This window comes from Sinocyclocheilus anshuiensis, unplaced genomic scaffold, assembly GCF_001515605.1.
Source record: "Sinocyclocheilus anshuiensis isolate Anshui unplaced genomic scaffold, SAMN03320099.WGS_v1.1 scaffold1632, whole genome shotgun sequence".
NCBI lineage: Eukaryota > Metazoa > Chordata > Actinopteri > Cypriniformes > Cyprinidae > Sinocyclocheilus > Sinocyclocheilus anshuiensis.
Window position 1 is genome coordinate 898,178 of NW_015558674.1, and position 18,754 is coordinate 916,931.

At 35.0% G+C, this 18,754-nt stretch overlaps 2 protein-coding genes and 1 pseudogene across 2 annotated transcripts in view; 2 read left to right on the forward strand and 1 right to left on the reverse strand.

Moving 5' to 3' along the window:
- Positions 1-13,115, reverse strand: part of snta1 (syntrophin, alpha 1) — a 25,502-nt gene extending 12,387 nt beyond the window's left edge. Inside the window, exons 1-2 of the mRNA XM_016477575.1 lie at positions 12,750-13,115; positions 3,403-3,588 (exon numbers count right to left, since the gene is read on the reverse strand). Of these exons, the coding sequence (XP_016333061.1) occupies positions 3,403-3,588; positions 12,750-13,035 (472 nt within the window). The 5' untranslated portion in view covers positions 13,036-13,115. The remainder of the gene's footprint in view (positions 1-3,402; positions 3,589-12,749) is intronic.
- On the forward strand, positions 5,500-8,367 carry LOC107681262 (toll-like receptor 13; annotated as a pseudogene).
- Positions 13,116-18,716: 5,601 nt separating the features above from the next.
- LOC107681292 (protein CBFA2T2-like) overlaps positions 18,717-18,754 on the forward strand; it is a 44,471-nt gene continuing 44,433 nt past the window's right edge. Inside the window, exon 1 of the mRNA XM_016477563.1 lies at positions 18,717-18,747. The gene's annotated coding sequence lies outside the window, so the exon portion shown is untranslated. The remainder of the gene's footprint in view (positions 18,748-18,754) is intronic.

The following is an 18,754-nucleotide window of genomic DNA, read 5'->3' on the forward strand; positions in this document are numbered from 1 at the left end:
TCAAGAAACATTTCTGATTATTATCAATGTTGAAAACAGTTGCTATGTATTTTGATATATTTTGTTCCAGGATTCTTTGATGAATAGAACATGGAAAAGAACAGCATTTATTTGAAATAGAAATCTTTTGTAACATTATAAAAGTCTTTACTGTCAGGCTGCATTTATTTGATCAAAAATACATCAAATATTTTTACAATTCAAAATAATTGTTTTCTATTGTAACATATTTTAAAATATAATTTATTTCTGCGATCAAAGCTGAATTTTCAGCATCATTACTCCAGTCTTCAGTGTCACATGATCTTCAGAAATCAGTCTAATATGCTGATTTGCTGCTCAAGAAACATTTCTGATTATTATCAATGTTGAAAACAGTTGCTATGTATTTTGATATATTTTGTTCCAGGATTCTTTGATGAATAGAACATGGAAAAGAACAGCATTTATTTGAAATAGAAATCTTTTGTAACATTATAAAAGTCTTTACTGTCATTTTTGATGCATCCTTGCTGAATAGAAGTATTAATTTCTGACCCCACACATTTGAACATTATTATATTTTCTTGTGTTTAATATTCAACAAATAGACTTTTGGCATGATAACATAGTGTGAAAATTATATATGCAGTATGAAATTAAATATGAAACATTCTTATTGGCTGTGATTTTGACATGCAAGCAGCATTAAACATTTTTTAGTGAGGAGCAAAAACATGACTTGACACTGGAAACATGTTGTGTCACGTCTGGTTTGGACACAGTGTTAACTTGTGGACTCAGAAGCATTCTGTTAACGTTCGTCTTTAAATCAGGCTGGATGACGCGTTTATGTGAGAGACTGCAGAAGTTTCACAATGATTCTGCACAGAAAGGATCCTTCACTGAATCTTTCTCAGCTAGACACGAACTCAAACGCACTGATTCTCCCATGAATGATTAATTTTAGTCAATAAATAAGGAGCAGCTGAAGGTCACAAACCACAAACAGGAGAAGATCCACCAACTCTCAACAAGAACGATACGTTTAGAAGAAACGTGTGAGACAAAAGGTGCCAGAGAAAATAAACACAACAGGGCCGGCGCATGTGATCAGACCCCCAGCTTAAGTTCAACGTGTGTGTGTCTGAGAGATTACTCTCCACATATGATCCAGTACGAAACGAATCAAACAGGACTTAATGCCTCAGATGTAATGGCTAATGTGTGAGAGATGGAGGAGAGCAGAACGAGGCAGAAGTCGAGCGGGAACCAAGCACACTCCATTACTGGATCATAGAAACTCACCAAGCAGAAGAGAGTAAATCCCTGAGATAGAAACCACTGCAAGAGTCTGAGCTGCTCATGTGTGTGTGTGTGTGTGTGTGTGTGTGTGTGTGTGTGATGAGCCTCTGAAAAATCAAGACTTTTGTACCCATGCATGGTGGGAAAAGCTGCAGCGGCTGACAGGAGTTTTCATGCTTCCAAACATTCCTGTTGCGACTCTCTCAATGTGAGAATTAAAGACAAAAATGATATCAGACATCTACAAAGTATGATATTGTTTTCTTCTTTAATATCCACCTAATATACTGCCTGTAAGTCCTGTCAGAATTCATATTGTCATTTAAAGTATAAGAGTGGAAGCCAGTTTTCATTAAACTAAATAAGTTGTAAACGTGGATGTTGACTGTACAATTTAGTCTGCATTTAATCTTAATGAAAAACAGCTATAAAACTACAAATATCCCACGTATGTAGCTGATCTATGACGTAACATTACTATTTTAAATTTGATTTTTTTTTGTTTTTTTGCACTTTAATTTTAGTTCATGTTTAAGTAATTTTGTTTTTATTAGTTTTTTTTTAATATGTCTATATGGTTTTTATTAAATTTCATTTATTAGTTTTATTTATTTAGTTAATTTTTAGTTATTTTAAGACTTCAAGTTAAACTAAACGAAAATGAGAAATGTTGCCTTGGCAACTAGCTGAAATAAAACAAGGGTTTTTTTTATGTAAATTTTATTTGATTTCAGTTCAGGTTTGTACAATAAAACTGTACAAGAATGCACAAGAATGATAAATACACTGCAAAACAATCATGTTATTAATCAATATTTTTTGCTTTGTCGTCCATTTAAAATAACCTAAACATCCTTAAAAACAGATAGATTTACTATCTAAGAAAATCTGCACAAGATAATACAATAAGACTTGTTATTATTTTATACTGTTTGATTACTGAATTATTGTATTATTGAATTATACAAGTAATGAAAATATTATTTTTAAATGGTTTTAGTTAACAATCAGACTCAAAAGAACCATTTGTTCATGATTCAGATGCTCAGGAGAGTTACAGTAGGTTTGATCCTTCATGATTTCCAGCGAATAATGTGTTAAATTTAATCTGTTCCTCGCACTAACGTATTGCATGACTTCAGAAGAGAAATATGCATGTTGTTTGTCTTTTCCGAGCTTGACAGCCCAAGTTTTCATTCACTCTTATATGTAAAAGAATGGGTAACACTTTATACTAACTGAAGCAGTTAAAAGTCCAATGCACATAAAGATACTAAAAGATTAGTAAACATTTGTAAACATTTACAAAAGATGAATAGTCTCAATTTTAAATTCTGTTAAAATCATCTGTAGATTTTCAAAAAAGTGCATGATCACATTTATAAGCATTTCAGTTTGCATTAAATAATGATTCTGTTAATCATTAGGTAATATTTAATAAGTTAATTAGTAAACATTAACAGGCACATTATTTGTGACCCTGGAGCACAAAAGCAGTGTTAAGTCGCTGGGGTGTATTTGTAGCAATAGCCAAAAAAACATTGTATGGGTAAAAATTATTGTTCTTTCTTTTATGCCAAAAATCATTAGGATATTAAGTAAAGATCATGTTCCATGAAGATATTTTGTAAATTTCCAACCGTAAATATATCAAAACTTAATTTTTGATTAGTAATATGCATTGCTAAGAACTTCATTTGGACAACTTTAAAGATGATTTTCTCAATATTTAGATTTTTTTGCACCCTCAGATTCCAGATTTTCAAATAGTTGTATCTCGGCCAAATATTGTCCTATCATAACAAACCATACATCAATGGAAAGCTTATTTATTCAGCTGATTTATAAATCTCAATTTAAAAAAATTTACACTTATGACTGGTTTTGTGCTCCAGGGTCACATTTATCTCATGTCTGGCTATGTGAATATATATTAACTAATGATCTGTTAAGCATCATATAATGTTTGTAATGATAGTTATTATAAAGTGTTACCAAAGAAGGATCAGGATATTAACATAAAAATTCACCTTTTGTGTTTCAAGGACCAAAAACAGTAAAAAAAATTCATTTTTGGCTGAACTATTCCTTGAAGCCAAACAATCCGCTCCGTCTTACCTTCCAGAATGACCTCTTTGCCGGTTTTCTTCAGGGCCTGAACAGCCTCATCATGAGTGGCCTCTCTGAGGTCGTAGCTGTTGACGGACAGAATCGCATCGCCCACGTAAAGAGCCTCCGTCTGGTCCGCCGCCAGTCCTTTGAAGATCTTTGAGATCAGGATGGGCATCTTATTCTCCTTACCACCTGTAAGACAACAATCATTTACACATGTGGTAAAAGACAGGTGAATGCATGCTTAGCTAACTGAAAACATCATATCATGAAAAAAATATGTGATGTGCAATTCAAAAGATTTATTTGTGACTCTGGAGCACAAAACCAGTCTTAAGTTGCACGGAGATATTTGTAGCAATAGCCAAAAATACATTGTATGGGTCAAAATGATAGATTTTTCTTTGGATTTTTTTGCACACTCAGATTCCAGATTTTCAAAATAGTTGTATCTCAGCCAAATATTGTCCTATCCTAACAAACCATACATCAATGGAAAACTTATTTATTCAGCTTTCAGATTGGGAAAATTGACACTTAAGACTGCTTTTGTGGTCCAGATCACATTTGGTAATACGTTTTTTCTATTGTTGATAAACTTCTCCAAGTTTTTACTTTTAGACATACTGCCTCTCTTAACTCAGTGCGAACTCCTCTGTCGACTTACACGTCTTTTTTTAATCATGTGCTGATGAAGATGAAAACCAGCAGATAGTACAGCAGTGTCGTCACATCCTTCAATTTTCAGCATAAAAACAGAGGGAACTACTCAAATAGGTGCTTCTTTCAAACTGGTTATAGATCTCTGATAAGCTGGGATGCATGTCATGCTGCTGCTGAGAAATATAGACAAACAAGGTAGGGATCTCTTTCTTATATTTGTAATACTGATAACTAGATCAAACTAGTGGCTGTTAAGATCGGGTATGCCAATTTAATTGCACAAAAACAAATATTTCGGTCTGATAATGTGGAGATAATGCAAAAAATGTATAAAATTGGAGTTTGCATGTTTACATAAAAGTAGTTTGCAATAAATCCAAATGCATTTGTCTTTAATTGCAAATTAAACATAAGATATTACAGGGTTTCTGTAGGTTTTATGAAGTTACATTTAGGACTTTTTAAAGACCTTAAGACCAAATAACTTTGGTTAAAATTTTGGCTTATTAAATATAAGGAACACCATTTTTTTTTTTAATTATTATTTCTCAGAAAACAAGACTTCACATCTTCATTTTGCATCTCAAGTAAATGTACCTTGATTTAAGGATTTTTAAAACTTTGTATTGGAAAACAAGAGGAAAAAATGGAGAGATGTTAATTCTGTCAGGACCACTATCGTCAAAGATGATTGACAATTAGCATACAGTTTGGATTGGCGGTATGGTTCTGTTCTGGGCAAGAACTCCCTGCGCATCCATGCAGCCTAGCATGGATGAGAGCAGGGAGAGCAGCGATAACCCCCCGCAGGGTAAACAGAACAGAACCAACATAAATGTATTGCAGATATCATTAAAGTTCAATAATGTTATGTACACATTTTAGAATTAGTCTGATTCAAAGGAGAATCAGAAGGCTGAATCCTGACTGACAGAGGAGGAGTTGGGGATGGAGGAGGGTAATTAGCTATTGAGCAATGCGAAAACTGCTGATAATACTGAGGGACCTTATATATGAATGCTTAGATAGGTGTCGTATTCCCATAGGTTGAGAGTCAGCTGATGCGAGCTTGACTAACGTGACCTGCCAGAACTAACGCTACGCTAGATTTTGTGCAATGCGTGCAACATTCAATGCAACTTCATGAATGTAAGACTTTCTGCTCTGATTAAGACCTTTTTCAGACCTTAATTTATGGAAGGACGAATTAAGACTTTTAAAGACAGAATCCACAGAAACCCCCTTTAAGGAGAATTAACAAATCGGTCTTTTTGTTGACTTTGATGCAAAAGTTTCACACTTACCTGAATCTATAATAGCTTTTGTAAATCAGAAGACACAGAGTATCAAAATGTTAAAGAATCATGTGTTTTAAAACACAAAAAAAGTCTTACGGAGAAGATCAATTTCACACTGCAAATAAAGGGCGGAAACATCAAAATGAGGCAAAGTTCTGCGTTTTTCTTCATTTTGAACTGTTGTGTCCTCATAACCCTGACTGATGGGTTTTCTTTGAGTAACTGCACGATTTATTTCCCCTTCGAATACTCTGGCCATCTGAAGGTACTGTGTAGCAGGATGAGCTACAGGAAGATACCTTCTCCGTTACCACACAATACCGTCAATTTAGATATTTCCTACAATGCCATCCATCAGATCGTTGAAGGGGATTTCATCCGACTTTCAAATCTGATCATTTTAAACATATCTCACAACAGGATATCTGAAATACACAGCAATGCACTGAGTGACCTGGCAAACCTGGAAGAGCTCAACCTGTCCAACAATAAAATAAAAACCGTGACCACAAAGCTGCTCAACGGTCTTACAAACCTGTCTCATTTAAGACTTGACTCGAATTACCTAGAGACGATTGAAAACCAGTCATTTGCAACACTTTCGAATTTGAGACTCGTAAACCTCACCAATAACAAGTTAAAGCACATTTCCAAACTCCATCCTGTTCTCTAAGCACCGCATTTGGAAGAACTTTACTTGGGAAAGAACGGCTTCAGAGTTTTCAACTCAAGAGACATCCCATCAGCATTCTTTGGTTTGAAAAAGTTGGATCTGTCGATGAATCCCTTGACAGTGTTCAAGATGATGGAAAACATCTTTCCTGGTCTTGAGTACTTGGACTTGTCAAGCTGTTTCCATTCCAATATTTCAGATTGGTTTATTCTAGACAAGGCGTTCTTGAACACAGTTAAGACTCTCAACCTCAGTAGGAATCACATTGAAGAGAACCAACTGGATTATATAATGCAGAGTTTCGCTTCTGTGACCTGGATGGTACTGGATGGTCTGAAGGGGTTCAAGGTGGATACGTTTTTACAGACGGCATGTTCTTCTAGTCTGAGGAGTATCCACTTGGAGGACAACAATCTTTCTGTACTTACCGATCGCATGTTTAGACCATGTGCACTTCTGAATGACTTGCACCTACAAAACAACAGAGTATCGCGAATGTATAAATCGTCATTCAAACATCTAGTCAACTTGACGGAGTTACGAATACAAAAGAACCTTCTGACGCAACTGAACGACACTCTTCAGGTTCTTCCCAACTTACGGGTCCTCGACTTTCATCTCAACAGCATTGAAAATCTTGACTGCTCTGATTTTGCGAATCTGACGCAGTTAAGACAACTCTATTTGCACAGGAACCGAATTGTGACAATCAAGGCATGTGTATTTAAGGATTTAGGAAATCTCGAAGAGTTCATTTTGAGCAGCAATCGTATGTTAACGGTCAGAGGCACCTTTACATACGGCCCCCAAAACTTACAATACTTGGATTTGAATAACAATAAGTTGAGTGCCATCCAAAACGACTCTTTCAAAGCTTTACACTCCCTTCGGACCTTGCATCTCGCAGATAACCAAATATTAAATATCTATCCATATGCTTTTGCGGGCCTGATAAATTTAGCAGACATGTATCTCGGATCTAACAAAATCACAGAAAGAACTCTAAGAAATCGTGCTGTGTTCGCTGGTACGCCTAACATACGAAGTTTAGACGTGTGTTGCAATTACATCTCATACGAGAGTCAAGAGGAGCTACAAAGTCCACCGTTCATCCTGTTAAGTGAACTGAGAGTTTTGAAGATTAATAGTCAGCGTCGAGGCTTAAACTACATCCCCTCAAACTTCCTGAAAGGTCTCAAAAACTTGCAAGTCTTTTATGCTGGGAATCTTAATATAGAGAATTTACACGTGGACACATTTAGTTACACTCTCAATTTTACTTTCTTGGATTTGGCAAGTAATAATCTTGCGAACAGGAATGCCTTGACATCCAGGCTTTTCCAGCCAATATCAGGCCTAAACAAAATTACGTTGGGTCGGACTCACCTTCAGTCTTTGGACTTCTTAGTCGACGCAAATCTCTCCAATCTGACGATCTTACGAGCAAGTACGAATGATCTTCAACTTATAAACCAAACAATCATCCAATCGCTTCCTCAACTCAAAGTGCTTCACCTGCAAAACAACAGCTTTACGTGCGACTGTAGTAACGCTTGGTTCATTGACTGGGCCGCCAGGAACAATAAGACGCAGGTGGTTTACCTGGACAAGTACGAATGTCGCTATCCCCTTTCTTTAAGCGGAAAGAGTCTGGCGGCCTTCAACACTGAATCCTGCAATGTGAATTACGACTGCATCTGCTTTATCTACAGCTCTTCCATTGTCATTCTCACTCTAGTCATTTCATTTATCTACCACTTTCTTAAATGGCAGCTGGTCTACGCGTACTACCTCTTCTTAGCCTTCCTCAATGACAAAAAGAGGAAGCGAACCTCAAATCATCTGGATTTCCAATACGACGCCTTAATTTCCTACAATGCTCAAGAGGAGCCTTGGGTCCTGGAAGAACTTGTGCCCAAACTTGAGGGTCAACATGGCTTGAGATTGTGCCTTCATCACCGAGACTTCCAGCCAGGAAAGGCCATTATTGACAACATCATGGACGCAATATACAAAAGCCGCAAAACCATCTGCCTGATCACACACAACTACCTGAAGAGCATTTGGTGTTCGCATGAGATCCAGGTGGCCAGCTTCAGACTTTTCGATGAACAGAAAGACGTTTTGGTTCTAGTTTTCCTTGAGGATATTCCCACGCACCAGCTTTCGCCGTATTACCGAATGCGGAAGCTGGTGAAGAAACGGACGTATCTACGGCGCCCCAAACCTGGAGAAGATAATCGAGCATTCAGGCAGAAACTCAAAATGGCCATCGAGACTAAAGAGAACATGGAGGACAGACAGATTCTTTCTGGAAAAGATGAAGATCATGTTTAAAGATCAATGTAGCCTAAATTTCAGTGTATAATTAATTATGCAAATGAAATTCTTCATGCATGTCAACATAGTCAACTGAGGATACCAGTTCCCATTCTAACTATTCTCTCCAATCTCGTGCAGGTCTGTTGAACAATAAAATACTACAAGTGTAAAATTTGTGGTTGCACAATATATCGAAACCGATATTGTGATACAGCTCAATGCAATAATCAAATTGTGAAGACTGTGATTTATTTAAATAAATATATGCACTTCCGGTTTTAGAGTGAAGATTGTGCTCATGATACAGTGTTTCAGCATCTCAGAGCGGCTTGGTTCATTTACTGATATTAGAGCCGCTGAAACGCTGTATCATGAGCTGCATACGTCTAAATGAACACAGTTCCGCGCTTCACTCTGAAAATGGCAGTGCATATATTTATTTGTTGGCAAGCAGCCAAAATAAATGGTCGATGGTTTAACATTTGAAGATGAAGAAATTTAGATGTAAATATTAGTATTGTAATTTTACAGCTGTAAAAATAAAATTATTTTTATTAAATGCTAATTGTTTTTATTTCATTCCACAAAGGTATTATTGCAAAATATTTCTCATTTTGTTGAAGATTTTTTATTTAATATTAATCACAATAAAATTATATTATTGTTTTATAGTGAAAAGAATGGAAATGTTTTTAAGTTTTGTTCAAATCTAACAGGATGGTTCACATAAAAAGTATTCAGAGTAAAAAGTAATTTTTCAGATTTTTAAATTTATTTTTATTTTCAGATGAGCTGCGCAACAAAAGCAACCCAAATTCAGACATAAATAGTATTGCAATTATTGCACTATAAAATATTAATATTAAATCATATATATATATATTTTTCCTATGCAGATGCACTCCACAACAAAAACATTGCAATTTTCTTATAAAAATTGTTATTTAAAATGCAATTAAAAAAGAAAGAAAGAAATAAAAATGCAATTAAAGACCTCCAGATTTGCTGTGCTTTTTTGTAGGGTTTATTTGTATATTTCCAAATATAGCTCTTCAATACCTCTGGTGAAAATTTCTCTATTTTTTCATATCGCAATATATATCACAGAAAATCAAAATATCACACAAAGGGGACTAAATCACATAAATCACATACAAAAACTCTCTTAAAATGAAACTAGTTAAAAAGTAATGAGCGTGTACTGCTAAATACACAGCAACTGCATCAGAAACCAGCTCTAAATCTAGACTACAGATGTGCTCTTTGATGTGATTTACGGGCAATGCTTTAATACCAATCAAAATTTCATCGTCTTCATCCTTGAGCTGAGGTGTGCTCCAAATATTTCAGACCAACACACATATATCTTCTTTAGTGAATGATGGTTCGGTCTGTGGCGTTCTCTTGGAGGAGACGAGCATCTGAATTAAATTTCCAATGAGGATCAGAGAGCTGGTGTCGCTGGTCTCCAAGGCTCTTATGCTTTAAACACGCATCTAGAAATTCAAGGGCATGTGAAATGACCACCTTGAGTATAAACCATAAAACATTTATATGTGGTTCCAGGTTTTATATCGCTCTAAAGCAGCGGTGTCAAACTCAGTTCCTGGAGGGCCACAGCTCTGCACAGTTTAGATGCAACCCTAATTAAACACACCTGATCCAGCTAATCAAGTCATTAAGTCTTATTTGAAAACTACATGGTATGTGTGTTGGAGCAGGGTTGGAACTAAACTATGCAGGGCTGCGGCCCTCCAGGAACTGAGTTTGACACCCCTGCTCTAAAGAGACTCGCAGACTGTGTGTTCGTGCTCATGAGTGGAATCATCAATGGCTTCTTCCTCGCCATCATCATCAGCGTGTATCAGAAGTGGTCTTGTGTAATTACCCTCTAGTCTAGTGACCTTTTGACCTTTCAAGACAAATGCGACGCGCATGCGGCTGGTAGCTCGGCTCCTGCCAGATTCTTTTGGCAACCTCGGGGCTCTCCGCTTGAGCTCCAGCACATTATCAATCATTTCCCTCTGCAGTCCCTGCCAGGACGTCCTGCACAAACACACTAATGCTAAAATGCAACGACCTTTCGCTGATTGCATCATTCTTCTGCAAATACAGCGTTCAAAAGTTTGAGTCCACTAGAGGAAATGCTTCTATTTTAGCACAAATACTTTAATTACAAATTATATCATCAGCATTAGAATTTGAGCGTAATGTTGAACCAAAATGTGTGTGTCTCAGACTTTTGGATCTCAGTGTACATCTCTCTAAAACGCTATTGATATTTTCTGATAAAAATTGTGATTTAAATTGCAGTCAATTTTTTAAAGAGCTCCAGGTTTGCTGTGCTTTATTGTAGGACTGCACAATTTAAAAAGTGATTATATATATATATATATATATATACACACACACACACACACAAACATATATAATGAAATATTACTATTGTAATAATAACTCTTTAACTGTAAAATATAAAATCAAGTATTTATGAAAAATAACAGTATTTTTACAGTATAATGGTAAAATTACAATACCAATATTTATGTCTTAAATTCTTAATGTTCAGGTGTTAAACCAGTGTTATTTTAGTATGAATGAGATACTATTACAGTTTTAATTAATATTTTGAATTTGATTTTATTTTTATATTTTCCATTTTTATTTTAAAGTTATTTTGTTGTGTATTTTTGTTATTTTTTTATTAGTTGTTTTATATGTCTATATAGTCTTTATTATAATATTTTTTTATTTCAGTTTTAGTGTATCAAGTTAAAGTAAATGATAATGTTGCCTGCGAATTTCAGTTAACGTTAATTTTATTTCAATTAACGATTGCTTTTATTTTGGCGGAAAGCTGCAGGGAGCTTTTAAAGTCACTAGCCAGAAATTAAATAACTAGAATTTGGTTATGCTATTGAGTGTTGAATTATGTCTTATTTAACTTAGATATCCTTTGTCGTGGGTGTTTTTTTAGCCCTCAAATCTCTAGAAATCAAAAAATCTGATCATTTAGGCCAAAGTGCCCCTTGTGGCAATGCTGAGAATGCAATGCATACTTGACAAAATATCTGCAATAAAATCAGTTACAGTTTGAGGATGATATCTAAATGAAACTAGACGTATCCAACATCCAATAGGGTAACCAAATTCTAGTCACTTAATTTCTGGCTAGTGACAAATTTAAACAATACAAACCCAAGCAAAAAGTTCTTAGCCGAAAAGAGGTGTGTTTTCTAGGGGTTTCCAAAAGCGTTCAGGCCCAAAGACTCGTACCACAGTAAATATAGACGTACAACTGCACTTCGGACTCAAGGCAAGGTCGTCCCTCTCTGGCTCCCTAAAATAAACAGCACCATACTCTTCTCTGCTCTCGTTCCACAGCTTTCATCTGAAGCCAGTGACAGGCTGAGCATGATGGGTAATTCTTCGGTCAGCTGTCAACGTTAGGGTGCAAATGCCCTCCTCCCCCCGAGAACACACACATACTGCGTGATTCACGAACCGTAAATCTCAGGACCAGACCAACGACGTGCCACATCCATGCAAATCATTATGAATGAAACATGCAGTCAAATGCAGTGATGTTTCTCCAAGGCCTTCACTGATATGTCACGTAATTTGACAGCTGTCAAAGTTTTGAGATACTAAACAAAATTAGAAACCCAAAAGATACCATAGTACAGTAAAGTGCCAGATGATAATACCATGATACTAAAGTATTTTCATATGCACTGATGGTATGAGATTGCAATAAATACCAAAAAGGTAGCCTACCATGGGTTTTTAGATATTTTGGACACAGTAGCACATTATTCTTGGAAAACCCATATAAAACCATGGTATTGTTTTGAGTATCACAATATTACCATCTGGTACCACAACTTTACCACGAGAATTAAAAAAAAAAGACCATAGCACAAGAAGCCTACATAGATAGATAGATAGATAGAGAGAGAGAGAGAGAGACAGACAGACAGACAGACAGACAGACAGACAGACAGACAGACAGACAGACAGACAGACAGACAGACAGACAGACAGACAGACAGACAGACAGACAGACAGACAGACAGACAGACAGACAGACAGACAGACAGACAGACAGACAGACAGACAGACAGACAGACAGACAGACAGACAGACAGACAGACAGACAGACAGACAGACAGACAGACAGACAGACAGACAGACAGACAGACAGACAGACAGACAGACAGATAGATAGATAGATAGATAGATAGATAGATAGATAGATAGACTTCATGAGTTGTTCATTAGTTTTTCTCCACCTTCATAACTGAACCGATCCTCAGTTTCAAAGTAACTGTTTCCCGAAGAATAAGTTTAAGTAAACAAAGAACACTTTAATAACCGATATGAACGAGTTCTCGTACCTTTAATACTTATTCCGAGTCCTCCAACTTCTTGTTTGGTGACTCGGACGGTTCGTTTGACGTTCGTGATGGTGTCCGGTACCGGGGAGGCGCTGAGGTTCGCCGGATCCCCGTTAACAGCCCCTCCGGGCGCGGGCGAGCAGCTGTTCGCGGACTCATCGGCGGTGTCTCCGGGGCTCACGGTGAACGAGTCCTCGCTGAGAGAGGCGAGCACACGGATCCAGTGGTGCACGGTAACGCGGAGCTCCAGCAGTCCGCTCTTCACGGGCTTCACTGCGGCCGCCATGATCAACACATTCCTGGAATACCAGCGGAGGAGCGGAACGTCTGCAGTCCCGAACTCAACTTACCCCCTCCTACTAACCTAACCAACCCAAACCCCTCCACCTCCCTCTCTCTCAATTCAGCTTTAAAGTACTTTTATTGTCATGCTTGTTATAATATTGCCAAAGCATCAGTGCGCACAGAAACAGAGGGAGAAAAGAACGAAAGAAAAAAATAAAATTAAAAAATATATAAAACTTGCCAGAATGTTAATAGAATACCAGTTTAACAGTGAAACTACTACTAAATAATAATAAAATAATAATAAACTTTAAGCAAGACATGAAAAAAATTTCATCTTTGTATTAATGTAACATTCAGTTCAAAATATTGTAACTAAACTTCCCTTGCATCTTGAATACATGAGAACTCATCTTAAATAATAGTAATCATTGTCATCATCATCATGAACTTTTCATGAATCATGAATTTCAAGTTTCTCAGTGTTACTCTATAAAAAGATCAAAATGCTTTATTAATAATGAAAAACACTTGATAAGGTCATGGGGGTCTAAAGGGTCACATGGGTAAGCATGCCATCACATGACAACAAAATGGGTCCATGCATGTATGCCAGTCTGATTTTTAAAAAGAAATAATAAAAGACTATTCTACAACTTTTGCCAAAAAAAATTTTTTATGAACTAAAAAAAAATTACTTTTTTCATTAGATTTTTTACATTTTCCAGACATAGCCTAACACTTTTAATTTTAAACTCCACAAAAATATATATTTTTTAAATCCAGTAATTAAAAACATGTTGTAAATAAATAAAATATACAGAATATGTACAAACACTTTTTAATATTATTCTTTAAGACTAGAGAAATGATTGTATTCAGAACATATATTTATTTGTTATTCTTGGTAAATCTGAAAAAAATTCTCTACGGTCAATTTTTGGTAGACTGTAATTCATATGTTGTGTCTTTGATAGGAATAAAAAACAAAAAACTTGCAATCATATAAATGTTTTTCTATTGCTTTTGATTTTATTAAAATAATAATATAAATAAAATAATAATTAAATACAATAAATATAAATAATTTTATTATTATTATTTAATAAACGGTATTCATAAATATTAAAAACCACATAAAACAAAGCACTTTATAACACACATAATGTACTTTGGTGTACCATAGATGAATTGCATATATCGTATCATGGTCTTTCTCTTTGACACCATAACTGTGGTCTTTTGTCGTAACATTTATTTATAGTACATTTCTACCATAGCATATTTTTGTAAGGGTCTTATTTTTATCTACAGACCTCAAACACAGACAGCTGAAGCTCTTCATCTGAAAGTCATTTTTCAGACGGCTGCTAACGTAGTGAAACAATCTCATGTTTGCACCGACGGCACAGTGTGAAGCTATTCAACCTAATTACCAAATAGAGACTCTAATTAGTCTCTTTATGTGGAAATGTTTGGATGGTTCCTCAGCAAACGCTGATCCAGACATCATGCTCCTCACTGACCTACATATGAGCTCACAATGAGCTACAAACACTGTGCAGTGAAGCTTCTTCTGCTACCCAGCACCACTTTACCATTCTGAGAGTCTTTTACATTTGAAAGCAGATTCATTTCTCAGATAATTCATTCCTGTGCTGCAGTATTTTGAACTCTGCAACATGATGACGTCAACTTGAAGTCCTTGAAACAGGATGAATGTTTTAGAGACACACAAACCAAGTAACCTCACAAAACATCACAGAACGCATCACATCCATTGATAATACTTATTGATGTCTGTTGAATTCATCCAATAAATGATGTCACTTCCAGGATGATGAAAAAAAGCTAAAAGGATTTTATAAAGGACTAACAAACTTCAAAAGAGGACAGGAAAAACCCTATAAACTGAATATTATAATTCTAATTCATGAAATTATGTTAGTTCAAATTCTTAAATGAGTATTTATTTATTTATGTTTCCATCTGATACCATCACTGTACTATGGTGCATCTCCAGGATCAGCTGTAATGAAGATTCTCAGTGTTTTGTTAATTACAGCTTCTCATCAACTCTTGCAGATTTACTCACCTCAATAGCTTTGATTTTGTCTCCCTCTAGTGGTGCAATAGTTCTTCAAATGCCCTGATATAAGACGACACATAATAAGCATTAAAGGGGTCATATGATGTTGCTAAAAAGAACATTATTTTGTGTATTTGGTGTAATGAAATGTGTTTATGCGGTTTAAGGTTCAAAAATCACATTATTTTCCACATAATGTCTCCACATAAATGTGATAAAAATGTATTAGTAAAAATTGACTAAAATTAGTAATGCCGAAGTAAAATAAAATATAATAAAATAATTTATTAAATATAAATATTAGATATAAATATATATATTAGATGAAAATTTAACGTAAACAAAAATTAGCAATGTTCCTTTGGGAAGTAACTGAAATAAGGTTAAGTTGAAGCATTAGTTACTGAAAATAAATTGGAAAATTGAAATAAATAAAAACTAAAATAAATTAAACCTAAATAGTAATCAAAAAACAAAAAACGAATAAAAATGACAAAAGCACACAACAAACTTTCTAAAAATGTAACTAAAATTAAAATGAAAACTGTAAACCTAAAAATAAATGAATGAATTCAAAATAATAAATAAAATCATAATAAAAAATAAAATAAATTCAAAATATGAATTAAAACTATATAGTATATAAATAACGCTTGTGTTTGCACAGTGAAATTGCACAAATAAACCAAAACTTTATTTTCTATTTTTGCCAAATACAAGCAGCCCACCACAGGTAGTCGGTGTGCGTTTGCCTGATAAAAATGAAATGTAAATCTATGTATTTGTGCTGTATGTCAGCAGACGATAAGCTGTCGCTGGTGTCCATCTGCTCACATATAATCTTACTGTCCTGAAGTGGCGTGTGTGTGTGTGTGTGTGTGTGTGTGTGTGTGGAGATGTCTTTACCCTGGAGGGTTAACCAGGCGTCTGCCTGCTGACCTTTCTGACCCCGGCCTTTTGCGTGGACCTCAGAAGAACAGCAGGTACACAATCACACGCACAGGAGCAGAACTGCCGGAGTGCAAGAGCTGAGGGGGCAGACGTGTGTGTGTGTGTGTGTCGCTTGGTCATTCTCAAGCTGTTGCATTGTGAAAGACCTGATAATGCACTAAATAGACCAGTGACAAAGACACACACACTCAGAGACACAAGCCCAGCTGTCAAACACACACACACACACACACACACACACACACACTGGCACGAGTCACATCAGCAGAGTGACTTCTGCTATTCAGACTAACGCATTTCTGTCTTTGTTGACGTAATGCACGCTGCTTCATTTGCCCATTACAAATTATCATCACAAAGGCCTGCTGGGTCACATATATGATGTATTCATAGGCCACGTGCTTATTACTCCGTCTGTCTGGATCTGCTCAGTTTGAATCTTTTCTCTTTACTAACATCACGTATCAGCTGGTGTTTTAACGATTTTTGGTGGTCAGTTCTTCTCAAATTCACACAGGCTTAAAGAATCACATTAACATGATTCACAAACAAACACATTACTGGCTGTCTTCAAGTTCAGCATCTATTATTTTAACATTTCAAACCGTACAAACCAGGATTATTATCATGAAATAAAACCAAAATTAAAACAAACAAACAATAAATAAATAATTGTGTACATAAATACACAAAAAATAATAAACTTAAAAAAAATCATTAATAAAATAAAAAAATTGAAAATATGATTATATCATTAGTATTTACTAGTATAGTATTTATTTGATTCTCCAATATTTTTCAAACTATATATCATTGAATTTGTTTTTGTTACTATATTTATGTTTTCAAATTGCTGTATTAGAACTATATGTGTGTGTGTTTGTAAAAATTAATTAAAACTAAACCTAAAAATTGTTGCTTTAAATAAAATAAACGTCAACTGAAATAAATGAAAACTAAAAAAATAAACTTATTTTATTTCAGCTAGATGGCAAGGTATTATTTCTCATTTTCTTGTAGTCTTAACATGAAGTATTAAAATAACAAAAACTGAAATAAAAATAATAAAAACTATATACATATAAAAAAAAAAAATGACAAAAACACAAAAACATATATGAAAACTTTATCTAAAATTAAAATGAAAACAGAAAATAAAAAAATCTAAATATTAATTAGAGCTACAATGATACTAAAATAACACTGGTACAAATGTTATTTTTTAAGTGTGTTTGTGCATATTTATTTACTATAAATGACTTGCTTTTATATTGTTTTCTATTGCAATGGCATTTTAAGTGTGACTGGAGCAGGAACGAGGAAGAGCATCTTTTGGGTTTGTGTCAGTAAGGATGGTGGGTGTTCATTTGTTGTTGTTGGTCAGCAGCTGTGCCGTACGCTCAGGAGCAGGTGGCGACTCGTGAGGGGACTGGGAAAGAATAAGCGGCATGTGTTCGTGTGGGAGACTCTCATCCCGTTTAGAGACACACCACCAACATATGAGGACCTGGATGGACACAGCATCAACACAGATAGGGATGAAAAACTATTTAGACCGTATAGATTTTACTCAGATGACTTCTTTGTCAACTTTTTCAAAATCCAGTGACCTTCCACTATAGATTCTCAGCCACTTCAGGAACCCTGTAAACCTGTACACTTGATTTAAGATTTTTTACACTCTATAGATGCAACCAAAACAAACAACAAAAACGTTAATATAAGAGGTTGTTTCTTAAAAAAATCTATACATACATACACACACACACACACACACACACACACACACACACACACATATATAGTAAATCATGATTCAATTAGTCACATTATAAATACATTTTGAAATATACAATATTTTAAAAGAAATTACTACATTTTACACATCTGTACACAGACCCCTCGTTTATAATGTGACATGCTTTCATCTAAAACTTTTTTTAATGATTCTACTAATTTATTTTCTAAAATATGTACATTTGTATACATCGGTGTTGTTGTTTTTTTTTTACTTAAGTTAAAACTAAAATCAAAAATATAAAAAAATCGTTTTCATTCATTTAAATAAAGATGAAATAAAATAAAATATAAATATCAGATGAAAAACTTAATTATGACTAAAACTTACATTTAAATGACAACTGAAAATATAAAAAAGCTAATTCAAAATGTTAATAAATACAAAATGAATACATATAAATATATAATATAATAATATATAAATAATACTAAAATATATTTTGTATACAAGTTTATTGATAGCCTATTAATTGAGAGTCTGTATGGAATAATTATATTTTTATCCATTCATTTGTCAAGGTACTTTATATATGGCATGGTCCTGAAATTCATACTATGGTAGCCTACATGATCAATAAACCAGAAGTAGCTACAAGGTATTATCGTGGTACATTTGATTTGGAGACATGCACATGCTATTACCATGTTTTACCATTTGGACATGTATTATGGTGTATGACACTGTAATCATTCATTACCATGATATACATCAAAGTAGCATCTGGTATCATGACTGTACCATGGTATCACCACGGTGTTTTTGGTTTATTGCATAGCAGAGTCTCTGTAGCTCCACCTCCAGTCATGAACATCTCAGGGATGCTGTCAGTGTGCTCACACACACACACACACACACACACACACACACACACACCCCACC